The 27285-nt window shown below is 40.5% G+C and overlaps 1 protein-coding gene across 1 annotated transcript in view; it reads right to left on the bottom strand.

Moving 5' to 3' along the window:
- The window catches only part of MYO10 (myosin X), a 295459-nt gene that overhangs the window by 224778 nt on the left and 43396 nt on the right, over positions 1 to 27285 (bottom strand). Inside the window, exon 2 of the mRNA XM_075125436.1 lies at positions 8504 to 8602. Within this exon, the coding sequence (XP_074981537.1) occupies positions 8504 to 8602 (99 nt within the window). The remainder of the gene's footprint in view (positions 1 to 8503; positions 8603 to 27285) is intronic.

Raw genomic sequence — 27285 nt, 5'->3', positions numbered from 1 at the left:
TGCAAACAAAGGAATCACATCTTCCTTTAAAGCCGTGGTTCCTAACTTTTACTGCAGCCTGCACCCCTTAGGCTCTCAAAATATGTTCTCGCACCCCTTATCAAAAATCATTGGAGTAGGTCAGTTCTTTAAACCTAGATATATTTTTTGTTTGTATATTACAGTAATCGTTAAAAAATGTATAATGTTGTACTAGGTTTGATGAAACAAAGTAGTTGTACTTATGTGCCTGTGCTTAATTTGTGTTTTCGATTATTTACCTTCTAAAAAAATCTGGCATGCCTGTGTGCACCCCAGGTTAAGAACCACTGCTTTAAAGTAATGGCTGTGCTTAATGTTTTCATTTTCCCTTTTAGCATTTATATAAACCAGAACCTCCACAACACACACTACAGAGGCCCGTTGCAAACTACCACATTTTGCAAATTAGCAAGTAACTAAACAAAGTACTCAAAAGGCAAGGATCATTCATCATAAAATATACTTTGTTCATTCAGCAAGTATATTTAGTTTGCATTAGTATATCAGAGAAAGTGTTCTGAAGTGTACATTCGTAACAGTAAGGAACACCTCAGTACCACAAGACCTCGTGATAGCATTCTGTCAGATCTGATGTGGAGAGACAGGCTTTTTTGTGTTTCATTTACAGGGTGTACAAACTAGTGAGGTGCTACATGGATCCCAGAATCTTTCGCAACAGTTCACAACGTGCTTGACAGGAGGCACTATGAGATTCAGCACAATGGTCTGTACGAGGTACTTTCGGCATCTGAGGACTGAATTGGTTTAAACAAATCTGCCTCAAAGAAGCACTAGACAAAGACTATGCACACAGCCCCGCTGCACTCCAACAACTTCTGGTGACCCGTTGTGGGTCATGACCCACAAGCTGAGAAGTGATGACTTAAAAAGCTTATTGCCAACTTGGCATTTATACTCTATGAGGCTGTTTCTAGAACATTACAGTATCTGCACAAAAACCAATCACTTGCTGACTGTGGATAAGGCATGCTTTAACTCAGCGGTTCTCAAACTGTGGATCGGGACCCCAAAGTGGGTCACGACCCCATTTTAATGGGGTTGCCAGGGCTGTCTTAGACTTGCTGGGGGCCTGAGGCCGAAGCCTGAGCCCCATCGTCTGGGGTTGAAGCCAAAGCTCAAGGGCTTCAGCCCTGGGCAGTAGGGCTCAGGTTACAGGCCCCGTCTGGGCTTAAGTCCTTGGGCTTCAGCTTCAGCCCCTGTATCTGTAACAGTGGGGAACAGGCTTTGACCTCCCTCCCCCACCCTGCCCCCGACCCGGGGCAGAGTGACTTGGGCAGCTCAGGTGTTGGTCCCCCAGCCTGGGGTTGCGTAGTAAAAGAAGGGGGTCACGGTGCAATGAAGTTTGAGAACCCCTGCTCTAACCCATTTTTACACAAGTATACATCTCCAGAAGTCGCTCAGTTAACACTGTCATTAGCTCTGTTTACAAGGGTGTCAACAGATGCTTGGAGCAAAAGACACTGAACTCTGACATCCTGCACAAAGATTTATACATCACTCAACACAAGATAAAACCAGGGTACTAAAAAACACAATCTTAGTTTTGGTGCTTTCCCTGCCTCCATCCCCAATACTTCCCTATCTTTCTTCTGGGAAACCAAGGTCCCAATAACCGCAGCAGTAGGTTTTGCAAGTATACCCAAGAATCATTACCAGAATTATTATAGCAGAGCCCAATATCAACTAACGAAAGAATTAGTCCTAACTTTACAATGTTTAGACAGATGGAATCCGATTTCCTGAAATTAAGCCACTGAATTTGAAATCTACCCCATCGACAGTATATATATCTGCTATTTGAAAGATGTTGTAAAACTACAAAGGTATAAGCCAATAGTCCTACAAATTATTTTATTGAGTTTTTTAAACTGAAAGCATCCTGGAAAAATCCTTACCAGTGATAATCATTCAGTCTTTATGCAAAGTTTAACTCCAAAAGTAGCTTTGAAAAAAAAGTTACCTAAGTATCCCTGCATATTTTCTAAGCAAGTTTGCAAATGCAAGGAACACCATGAGGGAGTGTTAAAAAGCAGAGACTTTTGGTGGACATGCTTCAGTAGTGACACAGGTTCAACTGAGGAGTTATAATAAAATATGGTTTGGGAATTATTACTGAGCGTTTATTTGTATGTAGTGTCATAAGAGGGCATAGCACTTTAAAAAGCGAACCAGTGTACAATCCCTGATCTGCAGAATTCAGAATGTTGGGATGAGTCTACAAACTCTTAACACAGAGTATAGCATTTATTGATGACCAGTCCAATTGCCTTCAGTATTTTCATTAAGTATTATCATTAGTAATTATTAATTATGATTAGCAGTAATATCACCATGGCACCTAGGAACCCTAGTCATGCACCATGACCTCTTTGTGCTAGGCACTGTACAAACACAGAACAAAGAGACAGTCCCTGCCCCAATGGGCTTACAATTTCAGTAAGAGACAACAGACAGAGACAGCAAATCGGGGAGTACAGGTAAACAATGAGACAATACTGATCAACATGCTAGACAATGGTCTCTGTCTACAAACAGCTTAACTCCAAGTTTTTTGAAGGCATCAAGGCAAAGAAGAATTTTGTTCAAATGACTTCAGTGGGTCTACCTACACAGTTGAGTGTGCCCCATGGAGTATAGGTGTCAGAATCTGACCTAAAGGGACTACTCAGTGTATTAATATTACAACCAGTAGTATAGGTTTGCAAAATAGGGGCCTAAATTATGACGCAAGAATAGATGACATGAGGCATAGGAAAGAGCGTTTACACAAAAATAAGACTCAAGATGCTTGTTGTAACACTGTGGGGATTTGTTTTAATTAATTTAAATGTTGTCTAGTTGGATGGACGTATTATGTGTACATTAACTCTCCTGGTATATCACACAACAACTTCACTGTAGGAACATCACTTCTTTGAGCATATTAAAAGTTAAACTCTCGGTTAAAGTCCAGCTCTAACCTTCCTGAATGAGCTCATCATGAGAAACCCTTACAACCCCAGACTGAGGAGGAAAAAAGGAGGTGCAAACCCCTGTGGAAAACATACTTGAGTTGTGTTTAACACATAACATATGTGTTCTTCCCTTTCTTGCTGTGCATAAATACTCCAGCAGAGCCACGTTAAGTTAAACGTATAGAAAACGCAGACCAAACCATTTACAGGTGCCTCTTATTTGAGGCCGAGGATACTAAGCTATGTCCTGTTTGCTGACATAATACTGTACCATGAATTACTTCTTTGTAAAGCAAATTCAAAGAACGTTGTTCTGACTAACAAGGTCTTTGCTAGTGATATTTACCATCTGTGTTTTTAAAGAATCTACGTTTTAGGGATATTATATCTCAGCTGCTTCCATTTAGAATGTATTTTAATTTTAAAAAGTTTCTCTCTGTCAACTAAAGGAGTATGTAATTAAGCATTCTGCAATTTCAATGTCACAGATGCTAATCTGTTTGTGGCAATCAATTCAGCTTATACTCTCTGTGCAAGTTTCTTCATACCAGAACAAGTCCCCCGCATTGTGTCAAGTCTTGTTAAACTTATAGGCAAGTTCTTCTGGAAGGGAAAGGAAAGGGATGTTACAGAAATTATATTTTTCATGGGATTGTTCAGAAAGACTGCTAGCTATCCATCTCAAATGCATTATATAACTTCTGCAAACAAGAACAGCTACCTAAAAACTGAATCCCCAGTACGCTGTTATATAGTTTATACAAGGTTCTGGGCACTTTTACACATGGACCCGCCCTTTGATATATAAGCACTGGAAAAGGATCTTGATTAGGACAGAAAGGATGGTCTTGTGGTTAAAGCACTAAACTTGGATTCAAGAGATCTGGGTTCATCTTTCTCCCACCCTTTGATTTATCTGTTTAGATTTAAGTTCTTTGGGACAGAGACTAATTTTACACTATGGCTATGTACAGCTTCTAGCACAATGGGGCCCTAATCTTCGGCAGAGCTTTTAGGCACTACTGTGTATAAAACAAAGTAATAATAATAGTAAGAGTGAAATTCATACTATCTGAAGAAGTGCAAAAGGATAGATAGGAAAGGGTCCAACTTCAACAGCTGCTTGAGGTCTCTTGTGGCATCTTGATAGATGGAGCCATTCATACTCTTTATTGAGTCTGTCCAAGGCACCCATTTCAAATGGAGCTTACAGTGACAGCAGTGCTTTTAGGGTTTTACTTCATGTTCAGCTGTGTATTTTATAAGCTCACACAAGTCCATTAAAATTTATAGAATGTGGAGATGAGGAAATGCCTGTTTTATCGTTAAATAAATAAAAGCTTTTTAAAAGGAGAAAATATCATATTTTATCCCCAAAGCAGGGCATATGAAGGTACTCAAAAGTATAAAAATGATTCAGTAAATTTAATGCACTCTTTGAAATATGATGGGGATCCAAGGGAAGAATAAGTCTCATACTCTGTATGTGTAATATACACAGAGACACTCATACTATATAGAACTATACACAGATGTTCCACACACCGTCCAAAACATTATGCACAGCCTCAACTACTACACACAAATTAGCATTACTCAGATCAAAACAGAGGAAAGAGTCTGATACAAAAACAACAATCACAGTGAAGTTTCTCCCACTCTGGAAGGCACCCAGATCCCATAGAAGCTTTTAAAGAAAAGAGGATAAAATTTAGAACTGCCACTCATCACAATTTTTTAACTCATTCCAGACAAGACAGATAAATCTCTGCTTCAACCTAGTCTTCAAACCACTTTGGAAGTTCATCTACCAGCTGATTTCAATGCAACGGAAGAAGCAACACACACTCACTTTTCTTTCCACCAAGAATCAAGAGAGAGGAGAGGGTGATAAAAGGGGAGTCCCCAAAAGTGGACCTGGAATAACTGGGTGGGCAGATGCAAAAACTTGGGGATGGCCAGGACCACATATTACAGTTAAGCTACCAGCTGCTACTAGTTTCAAACTGACAGGTTTCAGAGGAACAGCCGTGTTAGTCTGTATTCGCAAAAAGAAAAGGAATACTTGTGGCACCTTAGAGACTAACCAATTTATTTGAGCATGAGCTTTCGTGAGCTACAGCTCACTTCACGAAAGCTCATGCTCAAATAAATTGGTTAGTCTCTAAGGTGCCACAAGTATTCCTTTAGTTTCAAACTGTCTCCATGCATATGCACAAAGTACCACAACAGCAGCAGGGTGATGCTACCACAATATTTCAATTATAATAAATCAAACAGCCTTATTTTAAATGACTGGTTTAATGCTATCTGAATATTTCCTGTTCAAGAAATAGCGGTGCACTGCATTTTCCATGAGGATCCACCACCTGATGTGTAATTTACTGTCATCTTAATGTCATATCAAACACTGCACAAGGGTATTTGTATTCAGCAGCATTCACTTCAATTAACATTCTTTCAAAGAACAATTAAGTGCCATCTAAAAAATAAGTTTCCAATGCTCAGAATAGTATGGAAAGAAAGAAGAAAAAAATGAAACACTGTCTTCGGCTTAGCTATAGCAAATTGCTCATTGCAGTAATATAAAGTGACAATGATCTCAAGTCCAAACAGAAAGATTCCTATGCTGAGCATGCTAAAGTTAAGATAACATGAGCCTCTTGAATGAACAAGGGTGCAAGAGCAACCCCCGGAAACATGTCCTCCTAATGTTTCCCTGATTACATCTTCACATTCCACTCAAATGACTGAACGTACAATTGAAAACTGCGAGTGTGGCAATACCTGCAAGTTCTGGCAGCAGATATGGGCTCAAACAAGATTAATAACATAGTTCTGAGTTCAGTAAAGATCTTAACACTTCCATAATCAATTTGCTGATAGACATAAGTGTCATGCTTGGAATTTTCAAAGGAGCCCAAGAGTTAGTTACCAAACTCATAGAATTTCAATTGGACATAAGCGCGATTGAAAATCTCAGCTCTACACCCAGGTGACTAACCATGCAGCAGTAGTCCTTTAAAGTTCTAGCGTCTCATTGGATTGTCAGCACTTCAAAGGTGACTGCCAGGTACCGTACAACAGGCAACACTGGAAATCTGTTTTAAGCCATATATTTGTTACATTACACAGCACACAAGTGGTTAACGCATCAAGGAGAAATTTTCAAATAGGTGCAAGACAATTTACTTGTGCAACATCCTTAATGTCAACTGGTGCGGTGCTGCTAAATCCCAAAGCATTCTTCTAAAAACACCAGGATTACTCAGTGTAGTAAATTGCTTTGTCGCACGAAAAATATGCTACCTAATCAAGTTGTTGGCTGTATTATTTATATTAAATGCTACTTAATCGTTTCGCAGATTGTTGCCAATATCCTATGTTTCATCCTACTGTAAATAATAGTGTTTGTTAAAACAACAGTTAAAACACTGAAGGTGCCATTTACTAACAAGTAAGAGGTCCCTCAGGAAATGGAATCATTCAGATTTTACAAAGGTAACAGCATGAACCCTGCTTGAAGTCCTGTGCAGTTCAGCCTTTCAATATGTACACCAGAGGTGGGCAAACTATGGCCCGCAGCCCCTCCCGGCTATCGCCCCTGCCCCGCAGCCTCAGTGTGCCGCACTGCCTGCTCCTGCCGGCAGCAGGGCTGCGAGCTCCTGCCACTCTGAGGGGCATGGTAAGGGAGCAAAGGGGTTGGATAAGGGGCAGGGGATCCCAGGGGGCAGTCAGGAGACAGGGAGGGTTGGATAGGAGGTGGGGTCCCAGTGGGCGGTTAGGGGCAGGGGTGTGGATAGGGGTTAGGGCAGTCAGGGGACAGGGAGCAGGGGGAGGTTGGATGGGGCGGAGGTCCGGGGGTGGGGTGGGGTGGGAGTTGGAGTCCCAGGGGGCCTGTCTGGGGGTGAGGTTGTGGATAGGGGTCGGGGCAGTCAGGGGATAGGGAGCAGAGGGGTTGGATGGGGGTGGGGTCCCGGGGGACAGTTAGGGGCAGGGGTCCCGGGAGGGGCCGATCAGGGGACAAGGAGCAGGGGGGGTTCGATGGGTTGGAGGTCCTGAGGGGGGCACTCAGGGGGCAGGAAGTGGGATGGGGCAGATAGGGGGAAGGGGCCAGGCTGTGTCGGGAGGCACAGCCTTCCATACCCGGCCCTCCATACATTTTCGCAACCCCAACGTGGCCCTCGGGCCAAAAAGCTTGCCTACTCCTGATGTACATGCTGAAAAGAGAGCAACACTCACTACATTTCAGGTATTGTGTGTACACAAGAGTTGTTCATACTCACATAATAACTACTGGGCACATTTTTCATTGTGGGGGTCAAAGTCAGTCACCTAATTCCTTTTTAGAACAACTAATTAAAACTGGCTCAGAGGTGCCAAGCATCAGCAGCTCCCATTACCTTCAGCTGGAGTTGCGGTGCTCTGTTAGATGTCTAACTTTAGGTACCCAAGACTGAAAATTTTGGCTACTATTTTTAGAAGCTGGGTAGGGTTTGTGATTAAACCAGATGGCTAGTACCAGACTCAGCCTGCATTTTATTTTAAAAATAAATATATATGTATCATATGTACACACGGTGTACATGAAAATCAATTTATTCCATAAACATGAATTCAGTTTCAGTGCTTTAACATGACCTGTCTTTCCATTTTTCTGATTAGATTATCAGTCCATGTAAAGTGACAGATTTTACACCAACTGATGATCTAGTCTTAAATATCAGAAGGGTTGGAAAGTGGTATGGATCAACAATACACAAATGGATCGAGCAGGAACAGTCAAACCTAAATAACTTGAAAATTTCACTGGAATGAACTCGTGCGCTGTTTCCACCTGCAGAGTGGGTAGAACTACATCCAACAACTCAAACTGGTACAGAAGAATGGAGAGTAAAGAAGGAACATGCAAGAGCTTGACATTTAAAGCTACACTCAACATCCAACTTAACATGTGCCCCAATATAAACAAGCCAAAATATAAAGGGTTCTCTCTCATGATAGCACACATTTTGGTTTTATTATTGTTACTTTTTAGTATCAGGCTAAGGCAAAGATGTTTTCTGAGGGATTCTGATTACTCTTACAAAAATCTAATTCTCTGCGTTCACCTGCTGAAGGATTGGAGAATATACAATTGGAGTGTGATCTCTGTCAATGGATGAAACAGGGTGAGATGCAGTGGGGATAGGCAGAATTACTGGACAGGTATCATATGAACTGTAGATCACCGAACTATAGATCATATGAGATCAGAGTTTTCAACTGGTGTCGATAAGGATTAGATTTTTGTTTCTGCAAAGAAGATCAAGTTTTAAACCTCACAAATGTAGTTACACCAAGTCACAAGCAGTACAACCGGAAGATCTATTAAAAACAGGAACATTTGTATCCAAATTCCCCAAAGTTCATCAGCCGTCTTAACACTGTATAATTCTTTTTTAAAACATTGGGTGTCTTCTTTATTTTCTAAACAGTGATAGAAAAGATTAAGAGTACCATCTTACCTGACCATAATCTGTCCTGAATACAACAACTCCCTCCGCGCAGGAATGTACAGTGCTTGGATAATGCTGACCATTTTCTCGCAACCAGACCCGTGATCTCTATAACAAACAAATACATTCAGACTTTACAAGGTGGGTGTACATTGGCAACAAACACAAACTAGTTCAATTGAAATATTTTTCTTGGAAACATTTGCCAAACAAGAGACAAAGCAAAGGTCTGGTCCAAGTAGGCAAGTAAGAGAATGGAACAAGATCATTTCCCAGTGAATATTTGACAATTTCTACTCAAACTGTAATTGTGGGATATTTAGACTACAATGCTCCCTTTATTGTCAGCAAAACTAGCTGGAGCCAAACCATTGAGTCCTATGCCTTATGGGTTAACATACATGAAGTTACATCAAAGTGGTTTTTAAGTTTACAGCCCAATTTAAGGGTTTTCCCAGAGCTGGCAACCCCACTGTGCTTTCATTTTCTACCTTTCCTGAAGGCACTGCTCTTCCACACCCTTTAAGTCAACTGTATTTGAGACATTTCAAAATCTCTGCTTACACCGGGGGACTGGGAAAGGGGTGTGACAAAGGAAGGCAGAAGAATGGACGGGGGGGTGGGGGTGGACTGGTCTACACTAAAAAGTTAGGTCGATTCAGCTGTGCTGCTCAGAGATGTGAAAAATCCACACCCTTGAGTGATGAACCTGGGTTGACCTAACCCTCTCAACGCAGGCAGCACTATGTTGCCAGAATAACATTTCTGTTGACCTAGCTACCGTCTCTTGGGGAGGTGGATTGCTTACACTGACGAAGAAGCTCTCCCGTTGGTGTAGGCCAGTGATTCTCAAACTTTTTTACTGGTGACCCCTTTCACATAGCAAGCCTCTGAGTGCGCCCCTCCCCCCCACCTTATAAATTAAAAACACTTGTTTATATATTTACCACCATTATAAATGCTGGAGGCAAAGCGGGGTTGGGGTGGAGGTTGACAGTTCACGACTCCCAATGTAATAACCTCCTGACCCACAGCTTGAGAACCCCTGGTGTAGGCAGTGTCTCACTGCTGCAGCACAGCTGTGCCGCTGTTGCATTTTGAGTGTAAACAAGCCCTAAGTGATTGTTAAAGATCTAACCCAAACCTCACTGAAGACAATGGAAAAACTCACCCACCAACTTCAATGGGCTTTGGATCAGGCCCTAAGCTCGAAACAGCCCAACCCTATGGGCATCTCCTACAAGGAATTAAGTGCTCGAGTATGTTTAGCCCTGGCAGGATCAGACCCTAAGATGATGACTTGGGAGCACATTGTATTTTGCCTTTTCAGGGGAGGATGGTAAGGCTTATTTTCCTCTTTGAGAACAGCCATGTTTCTGGACACTTGAAAGTCATGTGGTTTGTATAACATTAGATCTATCCAACTTTAGTACTGCAGCACAATAGTCATTTATCATAGGATTTTCTCCCACTGTTAACTTTTCTGTAAGAGCCAACAACAAGGTAAGTAAAAAAGTATCTGTTTATACAAAGTATTCCCATGAAAGTTATTTTTCTCCTATAGATCAGTGTAATGCTCATTCTGATTCAAGAGTGACGCAACTTAGAAGAAAACAGGCTTGTCATCGTGCAATATTTCTCATCATTACTACAAATGGGAGCACTCCAAATGCAAAGGACAAAGGCCTTTTTATGTTAACTACTAACACATTATTGCTATAAATACATTTGTCACCATCAGTAAGAACAGGTTCTGCCAACACGACTACCCCACAAAGCCAGCCCCTGCCTGTTCATATACATGCTTATTGTTTTCATACAGACCCATACCCTTTGGATCGAAACAGTCTTGTCTGTTGACAGTGTGATATGAAGACAGCAGTGGCTCAAAAGATAAAACTGACACCTGCAGCTGCTTGTCAGCTCAGTCAGTTCAGTTATTAGCAGACAGCTGCTGCCTAGGAAGCATGGCTGTTTTCTCTAATTCACTAAGTGGCGTTTTAACATTCACGCTTTTGTTTGCTTTAAACTGCACATACACAGAGCCAGGGTAGACATACGCACACACCTGGATTATGCTGGCCCCCGTGCAAGGACACTGGAAAAAGAAGAGCACTAAGTGTCTTTCTATAGACACTATAGGCCATTCATAATTGCAGTCTCTTTACCGGTCTCAGAGGAACAGCCGTGTTAGTCTGTATTTGCAAAAAGAAAAGGAGTACTTGTGGCACCTTAGAGACTAACCAATTTATTTGAGCGTGAGCTTTCGTGAGCTACAGCTCACTTCATCAGATGCATACTGTGGAAAGTTTAGAAGATCTTATTATATACACACAAAGCATGAAAAAAATACCTCCTTTCACCCCACTCTCCTGCTGGTAATAGCTTATCTAAAGTGATACAATGTGTATGATAATCAAGTTGGGCCATTTCCAGCACAAATCCAGGTTTTCTCACCTCCCCCCCCCCCCCCCCAACTCACTCTCCTGCTGGTAATAGCTTATCCAAAGTGACCACTCTCCTTACATTGTATATGATAATCAAGGTGGGCCATTTCCAGCACAAATCCAGGGTTTAACAAGAACGTCGGGGGGGGGGGGGGGGGGGGGGAACAAGGGGAAATAGGCTACCTTGCATAATGACTGAGCCACTCCCAGTCTCTATTCAAGCCTAAGTTAATTGTATCCAGTTTGCAAATGAATTCCAATTCAGCAGTTTCTCGCTGGAGTCTGGATTTGAAGTTTTTTTGTTGTAAAATAGCGACTTTCATGTCTGTAATCGCATGACCAGAGAGATTGAAGTGTTCTCCGACTGGTTTATGAATGTTATAATTCTTGACATCTGATTTGTGTCCATTTACTCTTTTACGTAGAGACTGTCCAGTTTGACCAATGTACATGACAGAGGGGCATTGCTGGCATATGATGGCATATATCACATTGGTGGATGTGCAGGTGAACGAGCCTCTGATAGTGTGGCTGATGTTATTAGGCCCTGTGATGGTGTCCCCTGAATAGATATGTGGGCACAGTTGGCAACGGGCTTTGTTGCAAGGATAGGTTCCTGGGTTAGTGGGTTTACCCACTCAAGTAAAGGGTCTTTTCTCTCTCTGTCACCAGAGGTCCAAACTTCAACAAAGGGATCAAGAAAACCTTCTCCCAAGACCAATGCTGGGCCTGCAAACTGGCCATCACAAAGAAAGGAGCATATTCCCTGAAGGACGGTGCAGTAAACATATTTCCACAGCACCAGCTAAAACTCTGGGAGGGATTATGCCTCCTAACATAAACAGACTCCTGAAGTTTCCCCTGTGGTAATGTGTGATTTAGCAGTACCCCAGTAAATGAATTACACAATCTGGCTGTATCGATACTTAACTAAAACATAACATATATACAGAGAGCGACAGTAAAGCGGTTAGAATTGACAGCATGGACTCATCTGCAACTGACTGCCTGCCTTCCCTTGGGCATGTCATTATCCTTTCCACTTTAGCTTCGTCCCTCTGTATAGCGAGAATAATACCTAGGTTATGGGAGTGTTGTGAGGCTTAATGTCAGGAGAGTGATTTGAGAACACTGCTGTGAAAGAAGCTGTTTGAGCACAAATTCTGATACATAAATACAACTGTGCACCCTGATTCACCACTGCATTACTCTAGTTTCATGTTAGCGTGATTCTGCTGAAATCAGCCAGAGTCACACCCATGTACAATTGGAGTAATACACTGTGGTGAATCAGGACCATGCACTTTTGTAGGATTTGTCATTTCCTCTGAAAGGATACTGTCTGACTTACAAACACAAACCTGCAACATTTGCCAAAACAAATATTTACCCACATGTATATCCTTACACTTCTGTGTTGAAATCGTTTTCTCATAAGAGGAGGAGGAAAATTTCAGCCTGTCATTTAAATTGCCCATTGTGAATATTTCTGGATTACCAGGCAAAATTTGGCACACACAGCAAGTAATGGCTTGGAATCAGATTTAAAGGTGTGAAAAATAAAGCTACCTCTTGTAAATCTGTTGCAACCCATTCATATGCATTCAAAATCATTTACTAAGTGCAACTGACTTATATGCTTTAGAATGCAGCACCTCTGTTTTGTTTTTTCATTATAAATATTTCTCAAAATTTTCCATCCCATGCCCCCATGTTAAAACATAAATTTAAAAAAAAGTTCTGGACAAATGTACACCATTTACATCTAGCCATAAAGAAAAGGCAGATGTACCCAACCTTGTGAAACTAGTTTGTGATCCCAAGGGCATGTATCTTGATCCCCCCGCCCCCAGGTTGAGTACCCATGGTTTAGACCTAATACAATAGCCCATGACATGTACTGGATAGCGACACAGAAATCTCACTGGACTATATTTGGTTAGAAAACAGACACCTCTTCCTACCTCAGAATCAAGAGTTTTTTAAATAAATTTTACCAAAGGTAAGCTCCATTTAAAATCTTTAGGTACACTTTCACTTGAACTTTTTACTCATAAATGAAACCTTCTTAGGTTTGCATCATTTTTAGATGAGACTGGGGAACAGTGGTTTGGTGTCTGTCAATATCTTTGGCAACTCCATTCACAAGAACAATTTCAAGACCAGCGGTGCTCATTTCACTTTGATGAGAGAAAGAAACTACCAAAGGTTGAAGTGCAGGGGTTTTGTGCATGTCCATACAAGCAATATTTTCCCCAGAAGGAGGAAAAAAACAGAAATTCCAACTGCTTTATTCCAAAAGTATTTGGGACAGTTATGAATCAATGCTGATAACTAGAAACTGCTTGTTTCTGTATCGGTTGGGATATCAGCATCACATGCTATTGGCCAGCCTCATATTGGTATTCAAACAACTGACTCATATGAGGAAGGGATCTGGTGAATGCACATGCTATCGCTCATTGTTCCAAACTTATTTTTAGATGAAAAATAACGGATAACTTTTGTTACTATAAAGCTCCCTAATATGCAATTTGACATACTGCCAGTCTATTATTCTATGGCAAAATAAACAGGAAAAATAAAGCGATGAAACATACATTTGCGTTACAGATACTACTCACTGGATTACAGCCTAATGCTTTTTTATTTCAGTTAAATGAGACTATAAAAATGTTAAGAATAGCATTCATAGAAGAGGGCCATCACAATCATTTCTATAACCAGCAAATACATTTCCCCAGAGTACCAAGAAAAGAAAAAAAAGAGGCCTATTACCAATAAGATTTTGTACTTAGTCACTTAGACCACAGTCATTTCCAAAATAGCTTTTATTATTGGTTTTACCTCTTGGTTTATAAATTGCACCTCTGCAGATCACTTTCTTTAAGAGGTTCGGGATGGGGATTATCTAGCTTATTTTACTATGGAACATAAATATGGCCCATACTTTCTTATGTGCTGTCAGGATAAAAATTCCAGCTCTTATTTCCTTTGTATGGGAAATATATGTTCTACAAATCACAAAATTAGCCAAACACTGTATATGAATTCACTAACGACAGACCAACCTTCTGCAAAGCCAGCAAAGTCTAAAGTTAATTGTTCAAAGAATGGACAATTGTGAGCATACGGGCTACCTGTGGAAAACAAGTATGTGCCCTATTGAGACACTGTATTAATGACACTGACTGACTATTACAATGTTTTGCTTACACAGTAATTAAAATGTTATACATATATACTATACAATATAGTAATTGTTTTTGGATCCATGTCAAATGCCATTCATTTACATGTTTACAATGTTAATTCCAGTTGATTTATTGACACTGTATTTTCAAGCTGCTTTAAATTTAGGCTAGTGATGAATATACTTTAAGCTATATTCACTAATCAGCCTAAGTGTTTTTGTGTTCATGCTTGGCAAGGGAAATGGAGCAGTCATATATGTCAGAGGCATACACAGATTTCTAGTTTGTGCACCACACAATAACTTGGCTATAAATGCTAAGTCTTACAGAGAGAAATGATGCAACTTTAATTGGGTCAAGTTACAAAAAGGTGGCGTTGTTTTAAGACTAAACAAAAAAAATCCTTCCCAAGAAACCATGTTTGCCTTCCATGCTTCCTGACTCCCACCTCACACTCAGACCAGTGGAAGAGCTACAACCTGAGGACTTTTTCAGCCAGAAATTACAGACTTTGCAACATAATTTAAACAGGTTTCTGCCCACACCCCCTCCCCCCAGCAGTACTATCCTAACAAAGTAAGTTGCTCTGGTTAACAAGAAAGGTATACATTTCCAGAAGAGACCTCCAATTCTGGGTGTCTCCATTTTGGATGTCCAACTTAAGACATCTAGGAGGTCCAATATTCAGGGATGCTGGGTGAAACCCTGGCCTGGCTGAAAGTCAGTGGCAAAGCTTCCATTGACTTCAATGGCACCACGATTTCACATGCCAAATATTCTTAACTCCCACTAACGTCAAATTCAAGTTGTGGGTGCTCAGCTTTTCTAAAAAAATCAAGCTTCCAGGTGGATGTCAGGCTAGACACTCAAGAACAGAGGCAACCAAATTTAGCGGACATTTTTTACAATTTGTCTACATTGTGTTTTATGTATCTTATGCCATTTTTAGTGTCTCTAGCCATTTTGTCTGCTCCATGTTTCCTTCCTAGTGGTACTGATTTTCCCAATTTACGTTTCCTGAACCACTTGGCTGATAAAAGCACAGGAAGAATTTGCACTTTTATGCAAGGTGCAGAATTAAATCAATGTTATTTATTTAAAATCTGAGCTATTATTTCAGCAGCACTATGCAACCTACCACAGAAAAATAAATGACTATTCCAGAATTTCAGTTCTGGAAAAATCCACTGACCCTAGTGCACAATATGCATTACCTTTCCACAAACAATATTTCACTGACATTTGGCAGGTGGGGCAAGGAGAATTCAATATGAAGTTTGTGAAGACACTGAAAGGAAAGAAAATGGTGTGACTGCTTTTCATGGAAAAACCTCACATAGGCCCTGAGTTAGTAACGTACTTTAAGAACTTCAAGCTCAATGGAACTACTCACACACTTAAAGTTAGGCACACAGTATTACTATTATTGTTTGTATTATTGTTTGTATTATTGTAGCACGGAGGAGCAGAGCAAAAGACAGTCCCTGCCCCAAGGAATTTACAATCTAATGTTTAAGCACCTTGTTGAATGGCGGCCATATGCCTTTCACAATATTTAAAGGTGTCGAATAAAGCTTCACAGAGGGCATTGCAGTAAGGATCCAATATCTTTCCCTGGATGAAATGACTTTTTGCTCCCTAGATGATTAGGCTTTTTTTTAAATGGATATTGCCGTCCTTGGGAATTAACCGTCATTTTTTGTGTTTTCACCCCTCACAAGATCAAAGTACCAGCTCTCCTGCTCATGAGACCCAAGCAACAGCTGTCGACTAACCTTGACTGGAATCCAGCCCCTTCTGTTTCAGTAATTAGAGATAACTGTACAGCACACTGTATAAAATAGAGTTGTTAGGGTGTATTTCAAAATACTACTATCAATATTATTGATTTTAAAAGGCAATGGAATAAATCTTTACTTTCTCTGCCAACCCAGTGAATATAAACATCATTTCATATCTAACACGTGCAATATACAAGCAACTGTATTCTTTTTTTAGGTTACTCTCTCATTCTTTATTGGCAATGAATTCCCTTCATAAACAGAACCTAACTGTTCATGGAAACATTAGATATATATATTACATACACACACACGCACGCACACACACACACACGCACACACACAGAGAGAGGCACGTGTGAAAGAGTAATTTTCCCTCCCTTGGTATTCACCCCTTCTTGTCAACTGTTGAGAATAGGCCACTTCCACCTTAATTGAATTGGCTCATTAGCACTGACCCCCCACTTGGTAAGGCAACTCCCATCTTTTCATGTGCGCGCTCTCTCTCTCTCTCTCTCTATATATATATATATATATTCTGCTTACTGTATTTTTCACTCCATGCATCTGATGAAGTGGGTTTTAGCCCACGAAAACTTATCCCAAATAAATGTGTTAGTCTCTAGGGTGCCACAAGGACTCCTCATTGTTTTGACTGGAGAAAGAATTCTAAAATGTGATAATTATCAAGTTTCTCATCTTCTAGTATTCCCACCCTCTTCTTACATTAAGATTTCTGCCCAGACAACTTTGGTAGCCCAGGAACTAGATTAATGCACAAATATCTTCCTTTACACTAGCTGTGCACTGGTGCTTTGCAGTAACACTCTGCTAAAAAAAATTTTTTTTTTTACTCAGAAATCTCTCTCTTAAAACATTCTAAGTTACTTAACTTTTAGCAACCTGGCAATCTAGAGAAGATCATTTCAACCCTTTTCACAACAGACCTGGAGTATATCCTTGCATCCAAGTTGTTTTTTTCTTCTGCTTGCCACCTTGCTGATTAGAAAAGAATACACAACAAAGAGAATGTGAGCTGTCTCATGAGTACTGTGTGGCATGCCTCAAGCAACATGTGAAAGGAAGAACTCACTAGCAAAGTCCATGGTTCAGTTCAAGACCAACCGTGATAAATATGTTTCTTGCTAACTGTTTATTAGGCTTGCGCAGATTCCTCTGCGAAAAGAATTTTTCAATTTGCAAGGGATAAATAGTCTAATTTTTAAATTCTTTACTTGCAGAGTAAGGCAAGGGTCAAACAGCTTTAATCCTATTATTTTAAACTGATTTAACAGCAAAGAAATAATTATCTTTCTTTCAGACTTGGGTGGGAAGCAGTTGCCATTTACTTAGGAAGATGCACATTTTTCCAGCTCATCACACAAATGAATGCATCCGTTTCTGAACATTTTTCTGCTGAATAAGATGTACTATACTGTTCACTTTTCAGAATAAAACGTAATACCCCACAGTCATAGCATACTGTACTTTTTCCAGGTTGTAATTACACTATGCAACCACGGTTATGCCTTGTCTACACAGGGAAGCTGCACTGGTTCAACTTAAAATCAATTTTTAAACCAGGTTTAGTTAAACCAGTACAAATGTCTGTATGGACACACTTATTTTGAATTAAGAGTCTTTGTCCATTTAGCTTAATTCACCTCTTAGATTACACAGGCGTAAATTTATCATGTAGATAAATCCTCTGTTATTTAACTACTTTTTTCCAAAAAGAAAAGGAGTACTTGTGGCACCTTAGAGACTAACCAATTTATTTGAGCATAAGCTTTCGTGAGCTACAGCTCAATTCATCGGATGCATATTGTGGAAAGTACAGAGATCTTTTTATACACACAAACCAAGAAATAGATAGATAAGCTATTACCAGCAGGAGAGTGAGATGGGGGGAGAGAAAACCTTTTGCAGTGGTAAACACCCATTTTTTCATGGTTTGTGTGTATAAAAAGATCTTCTGTACTTTCCACAGTATGCATCCGATGAAGTGAGCTGTAGCTCACGAAAGCTTATGCTCAAATAAATTGGTTAGTCTCTAAGGTGCCACAAGTACTCCTTTTCTTTTTGCGAATACAGACTAACATGGCTGTTACTCTGAAACCTACTTTTTTCCAGTCATCTTATCCTTTTTAGGATGTGGAATCTATCAGACTAAAATTTGCTTGTGTGAAAGAAGCTCTAACACTAAAATACGCAATGTCAGCGCAGGATCTGCAAGCAGAGGTGTGCTTGTGTGAGACAGACTGTTCCCTGACTCTGGTGAAGTTTGTCCCTCATCTACTTGGCTCAATTAGATACTTCTGAAGAGCAAGCATTTTGTTTTTAATATACAGAAGATTGCACAAAATGACAGGCACATTCAAAACAGTATTCCCAGTGTAAGAAAGCCACAGTTCCACCTCTGCCAATTCCGAACATCAAATAAGGCTCATGAGGACCGATTCACTTCCTATTCCCAACATTGCCAGTTTTCATGATTTTACTGCAAGGTTCACAATATTTGGTGTTTTCCTTAAAGTCCCAGCTCCTAGAAACATCTGATTACACGAGAATCTCAGCATTAATTTAAAAAAAAAAAAAAAATCTAGCCCTCATGGCTGCAGAGCATAAACTTGAAAGTGTGAACCCTAAAGGCTAATGGCAAATAAAAAACTCAAATTTTAAAAAGTCTCCTGATTTTTAAAATCACTCAGTCTCAGGATTGTTTGGCTCCTGACTCATGATTTCTGAGCACTTTGGATTAGAAATACTGTATTCCCCGATCTAATAAAAATAAGGGAATACTGTTGAACATGGTCAGCCAACATTTGTTTTACTTATATTAGTAATAACACCATAGAGTATAGAAAAAGTGGAAGAATTTTAAAATTCCAATTTACTTGTCACAATGTAAGTCATATTTATATTTATTTTGTTTATTGCCTCTTTCACCTTGAACAAAGATAGGTTTCAGAGTAGCAGCCGTGTTAGTCTGTATCCGCAAAAAGAAAAGGAGTACTTGTGGCACCTTAGAGACTGACCAATTTATTTGAGCATAAGCTTTCATGAGCTAAGGTGCCACAAGTACTCCTTTTCTTTTTTCTTGAACAAAGAATAATCATTAAGCCAGTTTCACTTCTGTTTATACTTTCACTTTCAGAGTCTGGGCATTGCAATGTTTGGGTTTCAAACACTGCAAGGAATTATTTTTTTTTAAAAGTTTTCACTGAAATTTAAAGAAAAAACAAACAAACAATCTGTAGAAATATTTCTATCATCCTAGCTTTTATAAAATTTAAATTCTGGACCAGATTCAGCTAACAGCTTATGACCCTGATTCTGCTAACACTGGAAGGACCAAAAGCAGCCAAAGCTGTGACTTTTGGATATTCCTATCAAAGCTAGAGAGAGGCTGTTCTCTGGCTCTGCTCTGCGCTGATTGGCTGTCTGCTCCAACCCTACTCCTCCCTTCTCAGTCTCTTTGTGTCAGCTTCACTCCACACCTGCCCCTTCTACTGTCTCTTCCCCTGCCCTGTGCCCCTGCCCTTCTCTTTTTTTCAACCCACCCCCAAAAAAACCCAAAAAGCAAAAAACAATTTATACTACTATTGTTCTGCCATCACACTGTTCACTCTGCTTGTGTGTACTACCCCTTCCCCTACCTGTGTCTATTTAGACAACATTTTCTTGTTGACTTGTACGACCTTGTCTCCCTGTCCATATCCGTCTCTTGTCTTGTACCTTGATGGCGGGCCCTATCATTTTGTTCTGTGTTTGTACAATACCTAACACACGAGACTCCTGGTTCATGACTGCGGCTCCTAAGCACCACAAATAAACAAATAAAATAAAATAAAATAAAAAAATAAATAATCCACTTGCACTTAACTTCACTCAACTACACAGTTTCATCAAAATCAGTGGGATTAGCCATGTGAGCAAAATTATGTGAGCATGTGTTTGCAGGATCAGGACTTACTGTACAAAGGTATGATTGAAATATTGTCATTAAAAGGAAAGAACTCAATTGTTTGAAAGTCAGGAAGTCAGAATGTTCCACTGGAATTATTCAGCTGAAATTCCCCCAGCAACTTTAGCTCTTCCTTTTAACTAATGATTACCATTCCCATGCAGCTTTGAACAAAGGAACACACATTGCAATTATCCTCAAGATAATGGACTCTACACTGCAAACCCACCTGCTAATTTGTGAGTGAGGTCCACTCACTCCTTTCCCACAGACTATACCTCATGTGATCTACACCCTAGGGCCTACACAAAAACCTTCCCCTTACCACCAGCACACTCCTTATCTCACTCCATTCACAGTCCCAATGTCATCCAGAGACGACAAACTCCAGACACAGGATGAAGATATACTTTTTCCAGGTCTTCCTGGAGCATATGGAACAGACCATCCATTCTTAAAACAGGCCTAGGAGAACCCATACTCTTTACACAGGCAAGAAAGGTAGGTGCAGGTAATATCATGCAACAAAAGGTCATGTGATTGTCACAGACACACACAACTGGGAAGACTAAAATTTCTTTCCTGTGGCAACTAAGTTCCCCTCCTTGCCAGGGGCAGAGTTAAGGACGGTGTTGGAACCTCAACGAAGTACTTCTACTAGACTTGCAGCATGATACAAATGGTACCAAGAGGGATTATGAAGCAAGCAGGGACAGCAGGGAGTGTGTGCTATGTATACAGGATGCAAGTAACTAAAACCAAGTTGAAATAACAAGCAAGAGCAAGGAAATTCAAGAGTTGGGGACATCATTCTGAACACATCTGTTGTGCTCTGGTATTGCAGTGGAGGCGGGGGGAAGTGTCTCAAAACAGTGGGTGATCTTCAAATACCAGGCACTGATGTGGTATCACGATGAGTGGAGGACAGAATGTAAGATTTCCTGCAACTCTTCTTTCCTTGTCTTTTTTGTTTTAAATCAACATAGAAAGTGGTTTCTAATATTGAACCTTCAGTTATACCAGCCAGTGCGAGCAGCTTCACATTCAAGTTTGTATGGGGACTGCTGATTTACAGCGAACTTCATTGGTTCATGTATGACTTCTCAAAAAAGGGTTGTGAAGTGACACCACCAGCAGGAGACCCACAGCAGTTGTGAACCCCTACTCTAAACCACACGAACAGCTCCAAAATGTGTGAGGTCACATGGTAAAAGCACTCCTAATTGCGTGGGCAACAGACAGCAATGGCGCACAGAGCTTATATTGTTAAAATACGGAGCAGGGCCTATTTATGAGTAACTGAGGTACTCGTACTGGTATGCATACCAGGATGGATAAAAATCAATTGATTTTAAAAAAAAATTGGATTTTTTTTATTTAAATCAGATTTTTTCGATAAAATGCTTTTTGAGGAAAAAACCTATCTGAAGATGGTTTTAATTAAGATACATTATAGCTCAGAGATATCTAATCATGGAATAGGGACTATAAATTCTAATTCTATAGTATGAGACAATATATTCATGTAATGTTTAAGAAAAGTTTTGTAAATGAGTTCCAATAGTTCATGGATGAGGGACTCAATCTTATGGGGTTCCAGGGGCTTCTGTATAGATTATTTAGGTTAATCTTTCTATCTGACCAATGGGACTCAGTACTCAGTCTAGAAGATATCATCAGAGATGCTTAGTTTTGCAGTTCTCAAACTGTGGATTTGTGTCTCCAGAGATAACATGCTTGTTAACAGCAAAAATGTTTTTAAATAAATAAATAAATAAATAGAGGTGAGAAATAACAGACCTCAACCCTACGGTCCCTCTGCAAATTTGTGTACACCGAGTCAATCCCTTACCTCTCTCTAAAAGTGCAAAGTTTCAAAAAGTTCAATGAATAGAAGATTGTTGGGGACGGAATAGATCTGGACAAGAAGAAGTCTGGAGATAAATGTGAGAAGGGAGGGATAGACAGTACAAACAAAAGTGAAACATATTCCAGAAGTCTTAAGGTCTTTTTGGGTGTAGCCTTCATTGATTTGAGATCTACCATACTATTCTCTCACTAGAAGGGAAACCCTATAATAGCAGCAGGCAGTAAAAGAGACCCAGTTTGGGAATAAGAACCAATCAAGAAATAGATGTTTGCTGATGATGTTTTAACCAGTGAACTGGTGGAAGCCACTTAAGCGCTTGGATTCAGAGACTGTTGAAGTGATAATCTCACTTTTAACAGCAGTAGCTTCTTCTGCCGGTGTAGAAAGAATATTTTCTTCCTTTGGACTAATTAATTCCAAACTGAGAAATCGTCCGGGACCTGAAAAAGCAGGAAAGCTTGTTTTTCTTTTCCAGATTATGAACAAACAGGAAAATGAAGGTGAAGACGACTGAGTTAGCTGCAGAAGCCAATATTTTAAGTTTCTCATGTTGACCTGGCTGACATAGTCGCTTTAATTTTTCTTGTTATTTTTAAAAATATTTTATTTAACTATTTTAGTTAAAAACAATTTTAACAAAAACAAACCAGATTTTAAAAAACTTGAATGTTTAAATTCAAAATTTCATATGCTTGTTTTGTTAAAATATTATATGTTTGCTGTTGAAGAAAAAAATCCAGAATACATAACATTGTTGTTTTAGTTAAATAAAACAATGTAAATGTCTGTCTGGTGATGATCTCCTCCTAATACAGCTTGGCAAAAGAATTCTCCAAATATTAATGATTAACCTATTGAACTGGAGATAGTTCACCTCCAATGACTTCATAAATATCTGCTTCAATTACCTTTGGTAAATGAAATAGCCAAAAAATCATTCATTTTCTAATAAATCACTTTAGAAATGTATAGTGTGTACCTTCTAAAAATGAAACCTACATCTATCTCTCAGTTGTGAAGAATATGTATTCAGGTTATAACAACCAACAAGAATGCACTTTTATGTAGAAATCCATGATTAAATCGAGTCTTCCTGTCTAGTGATTTAAATCAATTTGATTTAAATCAAATCCACCCTGATGCATACCAATAATTGGCAAACACCAGTCAGTTCCGAAGAGATAGTAGCTCCTGGTTTGGGCACAGCAAGGCCCTGTCTTGTACTTTTCAACGCTCAGGCAAACTATTGTGTCTGTACAGAGTCCATTGAAGCCAATGGGCCTCCACTCAGAATAGGTTTATGAATATAAAATTTTTGCTGCAATCTTTAAGCTAACTTTTAGAATGTGGAGAAAGTCAGTTAGTTGTGGGCCTAAGGGAACAAGAATATTAATAAACGCACACAAGAACACACAAAGAACAACATTTTTCTCTGCCTTTTTGGGAGACAACTCACAAGGATGTTTGCTCTCTTTACAGAATGTAATACCGGACATCCTTTTCCTCCGATTTCCTAGGGTATATTGCCATATTTACAACAAGAAAAAACATGATTTAAACAAACATGGGCAGACAACACTATCTTAATGAAAACCTGGGAGTCTTTTAGCCAACTTCTCTTTTTTACAGAAATGTGCAATGTAGTCCAACAAGAGTTTTACATTATATAAAAGAACAGATGAACACTGAACCTAGTAGCAAATAAATAGAAAAATTCAACAGGCATTTCTTTCTTCTCTCTTCTACAGCAATTATTGCATATGTCAGCTAAATTAAGTTTTCCTCGGTTTTCTGAAATGGCAAGCTTTCTGCCCAGAATCATTCCTCAGTTTCATCCCCCTAGGCAGGCCCCATGGGTGGGGGGGAGAATACATAAGTGTAGCAAAGGGCAGAATTTTGCCCCTGATGTTCATTTATTTTAGAATCTAAACTGCAAAGCAGCCAACCCAGAGGCAGCACTCCCTGCATCTGAAAGAGGATGCTAGCCTGACCACCTCTCTAGCAAGTTGGCATTTGTGCCTCTGCTGCTCTACAAGGAGAAGCAGCAGCACCCTCTCCTTCCCCCTGCTTCACTTTATGCAGTTTTCCCATACCAAGATACCAGGACTCCTGGGGAAGAACCCCCTTGCTAGGGTCTGGTAAGTATTTATCTTGGCTTCTCAGTAGGCAGAGAAATTGGCTGTCAGCAACAGCTGTTGCCATCTCTTCCTATGCCATGTGTTATTACTAAATATTTCCCTTGTTCTCAATCAGGCACTGAGAGCAGGGTCTCAGTGAAATCCACCCCAAGCTAAAGCACAAATACCAGCATTCACTTGATTATTTTAAAAGGCATCAGTAAGGGAAAACAATCCCACAGATTTGTGTTGAATATGCAAAGTTCTGGAAGGAGAAAGGGTGGCTCCCTAAATGTTTCCTAAATGGGACTTGAACCTTCTCAGTCCTAATCTGACTAGCCTAATCTGCCTGAGGCTCAACCTCCTAATGGAAAATACAATGATACATCACTACACTACTCTGGTCTATACTACACTACTCTGTAAGCGTCTACACTACAATGTTGTTCCCGCTGATGTAAGTCACCCATTGCACCGACTTAATAACTCCTCCGCTTCCAGAGGTGTAGCACTCTGGTCAGCACAGTTAGGTTGATGCAGCCTCAGTGTAGACACTGCGATGACTGTTCTGGTTGTCGGCCCCTGGTGGCTGAAAGCAGGAACCCTGCCATCAGCCCAGTGGGGCTCTGGCTGTCAGTGCTCCACAGTTCCCCACACTAGCAGCCAGTAAAAGTGCTCCTGGTAAGGGTGCACACCACCAACAGAAGGAGCTAGTGTAGACATACAAAACCAATTTAACTACTGTGGTGGCTGTGCATCAACGTAACTTAAGTCAACTTAATTTTGTAATACAGACATGCCCATAGTTATCCTTCCCACAAGAGAAAACAGTTCCATTCATGTAAATGCAGGTACTGAACCAGTCACTGATTGAAAATTAACTACAATATTAAAAAAAATTAACTGCACCAGAATTTTTACAAATATTCAACTCACATCCACGTTATCAGAGAGAATGGGGCCTTCATGAAAAAAATGAGATGAGGAATCTCAATATGTGGTCACATTTTTAATTTAAAACAGTCAAATAGAGGGAGTTTGGTTTAGGGGAGAGAACAGGGGACTGGGAATCAGGGCTAGTGCCAAACCTATCAATGATTTGCTGCGTGACTTTAGGGTATTCAGATTTGACAGCATTTTACATAGGTGTAAATGACAGCACAATGTCCAAGAAAAAGAGTTACCTTTCATAACTATTGTTCTTTGAGATTTCTTGCTCATGTCCATTCCATTGTAGGTGTGTGTGCTCGCCACATGCATCGGTGCCGGAAGCTTTTCCCCCAGTGGTATCCATAGGGGACCGGCTCTAGGCGGAGTGGAGCGGCACGCATATATGCCGGTATAAGGGGTGCTGCGAGCTCCCCCCTCCCTCAATTCCTTCTGGCCGCCAGAGACCATCCAGGAACCTCTCCTTGCTTCGGCAAGGTCTCCTATCTCTACTGTGTCTAGTAGCGAATTTGTTGTATATAGTTGTTTAAAGTTGTATAGTTAATAGTTCCCTTTGTGTTAAGTTAGAAATAGTTAGTTAGTCCCATACGGGACACAGCCTAGGGACAGGGCATACCCCGGTCCCCGGGATTCAAACCTTGTGACTGTTGCAAAAAAAAGTATGCGTCAGTGATCCCCATAGAAGCTGCTTGAAGTGTTTAGGGGAAACCCACGTGAGCAACAAGTGTCACATTTGCGAAAGCTTCAGGCCATGGACCAAGAAGGAGCAGGACATTCGTTTCCAAGCGCTCCTTACGGAGTCGGCCCTCACACCAGCCTCGGAGCCGACGAGATCAGACTCTGCTCCAAGCACTGCAACCTCAGAGCGAGCCACTAGCACCAACCCCCATCTCCGGTACCAGTTAAAAAGCAAAGAAAGGCCAGGAGGGGGTGTTCTCCTACGTCCCATAAAAGGAAGAGAACCAGAGGAGAGAAAAGACCTGCGTGAGGCAGCTCTTCCCCTCCAGACGGTGACCAGGCTCCAACTCCCGTTGAGCTGTCGAGCCCACTTCAAGACCCACCGACCACCCCAGCACATATATGCATGGCACTCCAAAGAGCGCCAGAACCAGTCCACTGAGGGAAAAACTTACAGCACTGGTGCATGTGGCAAGTACACACACACCTAATATGGAATGGACATGAGCAGGCACTCGAAGAAGAAGTGGCGATTCAGGCTCGGGATCTCTAATGAAGACAAATAAGCTATGCAACATGGTTTCCTGTATATCAAACTTTTTTTAAGGTTATATTTTAAAGTGAAGTCCATGAATGATTTAATTAACTTTGGCAAAATTTTAATATTGGTTTGTGTAAAATATATTTTCTTGTTTACATTCTGAAAGCTTTCAACCACTGATGAGGTGATGCTACTGTATGATTTTCTACAGTAGAGCCACATCACTGTCAGTGAACTTTCCATCAGTATGCATGAATTCCAAGGTAGAAAGAGGGTTTGAAACACTGCATTCATTATAATCAATCCCTCAAGGTCACAACCCTCTGAAAAGCAATCTCCTGTTTTTGCTTAGTCTCCCTCCTTTCCCACCAACCAGATGCATTTCCTTTTAGTAATTCTACACTCGATTAGCATATGGCATTTTTATTTTTCTGTAACTATGCCACCATAAGATGAAGTGTCCAACAAGAAAGTCCTCCGACGCACTTTCATGAGTATAATTTTTTTTATTGGGAGTCTATCACAAAGGTTACAGATAATGGATACTAACTCTTCTTTAAACTTGCTCACCGTTAAGCAGTGATGCATTCAAACCTTGCACTACTAGAGAACCCAGATAACGACAAGTTATTTATTTCAAAGCACTCCTGATATTACTTCAGACAAACACTCCAGCTAACTACACAGGGTTGACTGAAATTTGTAATTCCATGTTGCTTTCAGTCTAGTTCTATCTATCCCTGTACAAATTCATCTAGGGCTTCTCTACATGAAGATGTAGTTTGCAGAAAGCTGGAGTGTGACTATCCCATCCTAGCGTGCTGTGCACTACCTGTCCATGTGGACCCTGCTGCTGTGCACTAACAGTAACAAACAGACCCATTTCAAAGCAGGGGTACATCAAAGCACACTAAAATGACTGGTTCTGCACCAGGAAATTAGTCAGTATAACTATGTCTCTCAGGGGGTGTGCAAAATCCACAGCCCTGAGCGACAAAGTTAAATTGACCTAACTGCCAGCGTAGACAGTGCTAGGTCAACAGAATTCTCCCACCCACCTAGCTGCCTCCTCTCGGGCAGGTAGCTTACCTACGCTCATGGGACAGTCCCTCCCATTGCAGTGTCTTCACTGTAGCACTACAGCAGTGTAGCTGTACCTCTGTAGTGTTTTAAGTGTAAACAAGCCCTAACAAACGGTTAGTATGCGTCAGGAGGGTCCTAATGGACAGTTAGTGTATGGCAGGCTAG

Source organism: Caretta caretta, chromosome 2 (genome assembly GCF_965140235.1).
Source record: "Caretta caretta isolate rCarCar2 chromosome 2, rCarCar1.hap1, whole genome shotgun sequence".
NCBI classification, from domain to species: domain Eukaryota; kingdom Metazoa; phylum Chordata; order Testudines; family Cheloniidae; genus Caretta; species Caretta caretta.
Note: the sequence above shows the minus strand (reverse complement) of the source record. Positions and strands in the feature narration are given on the sequence as shown.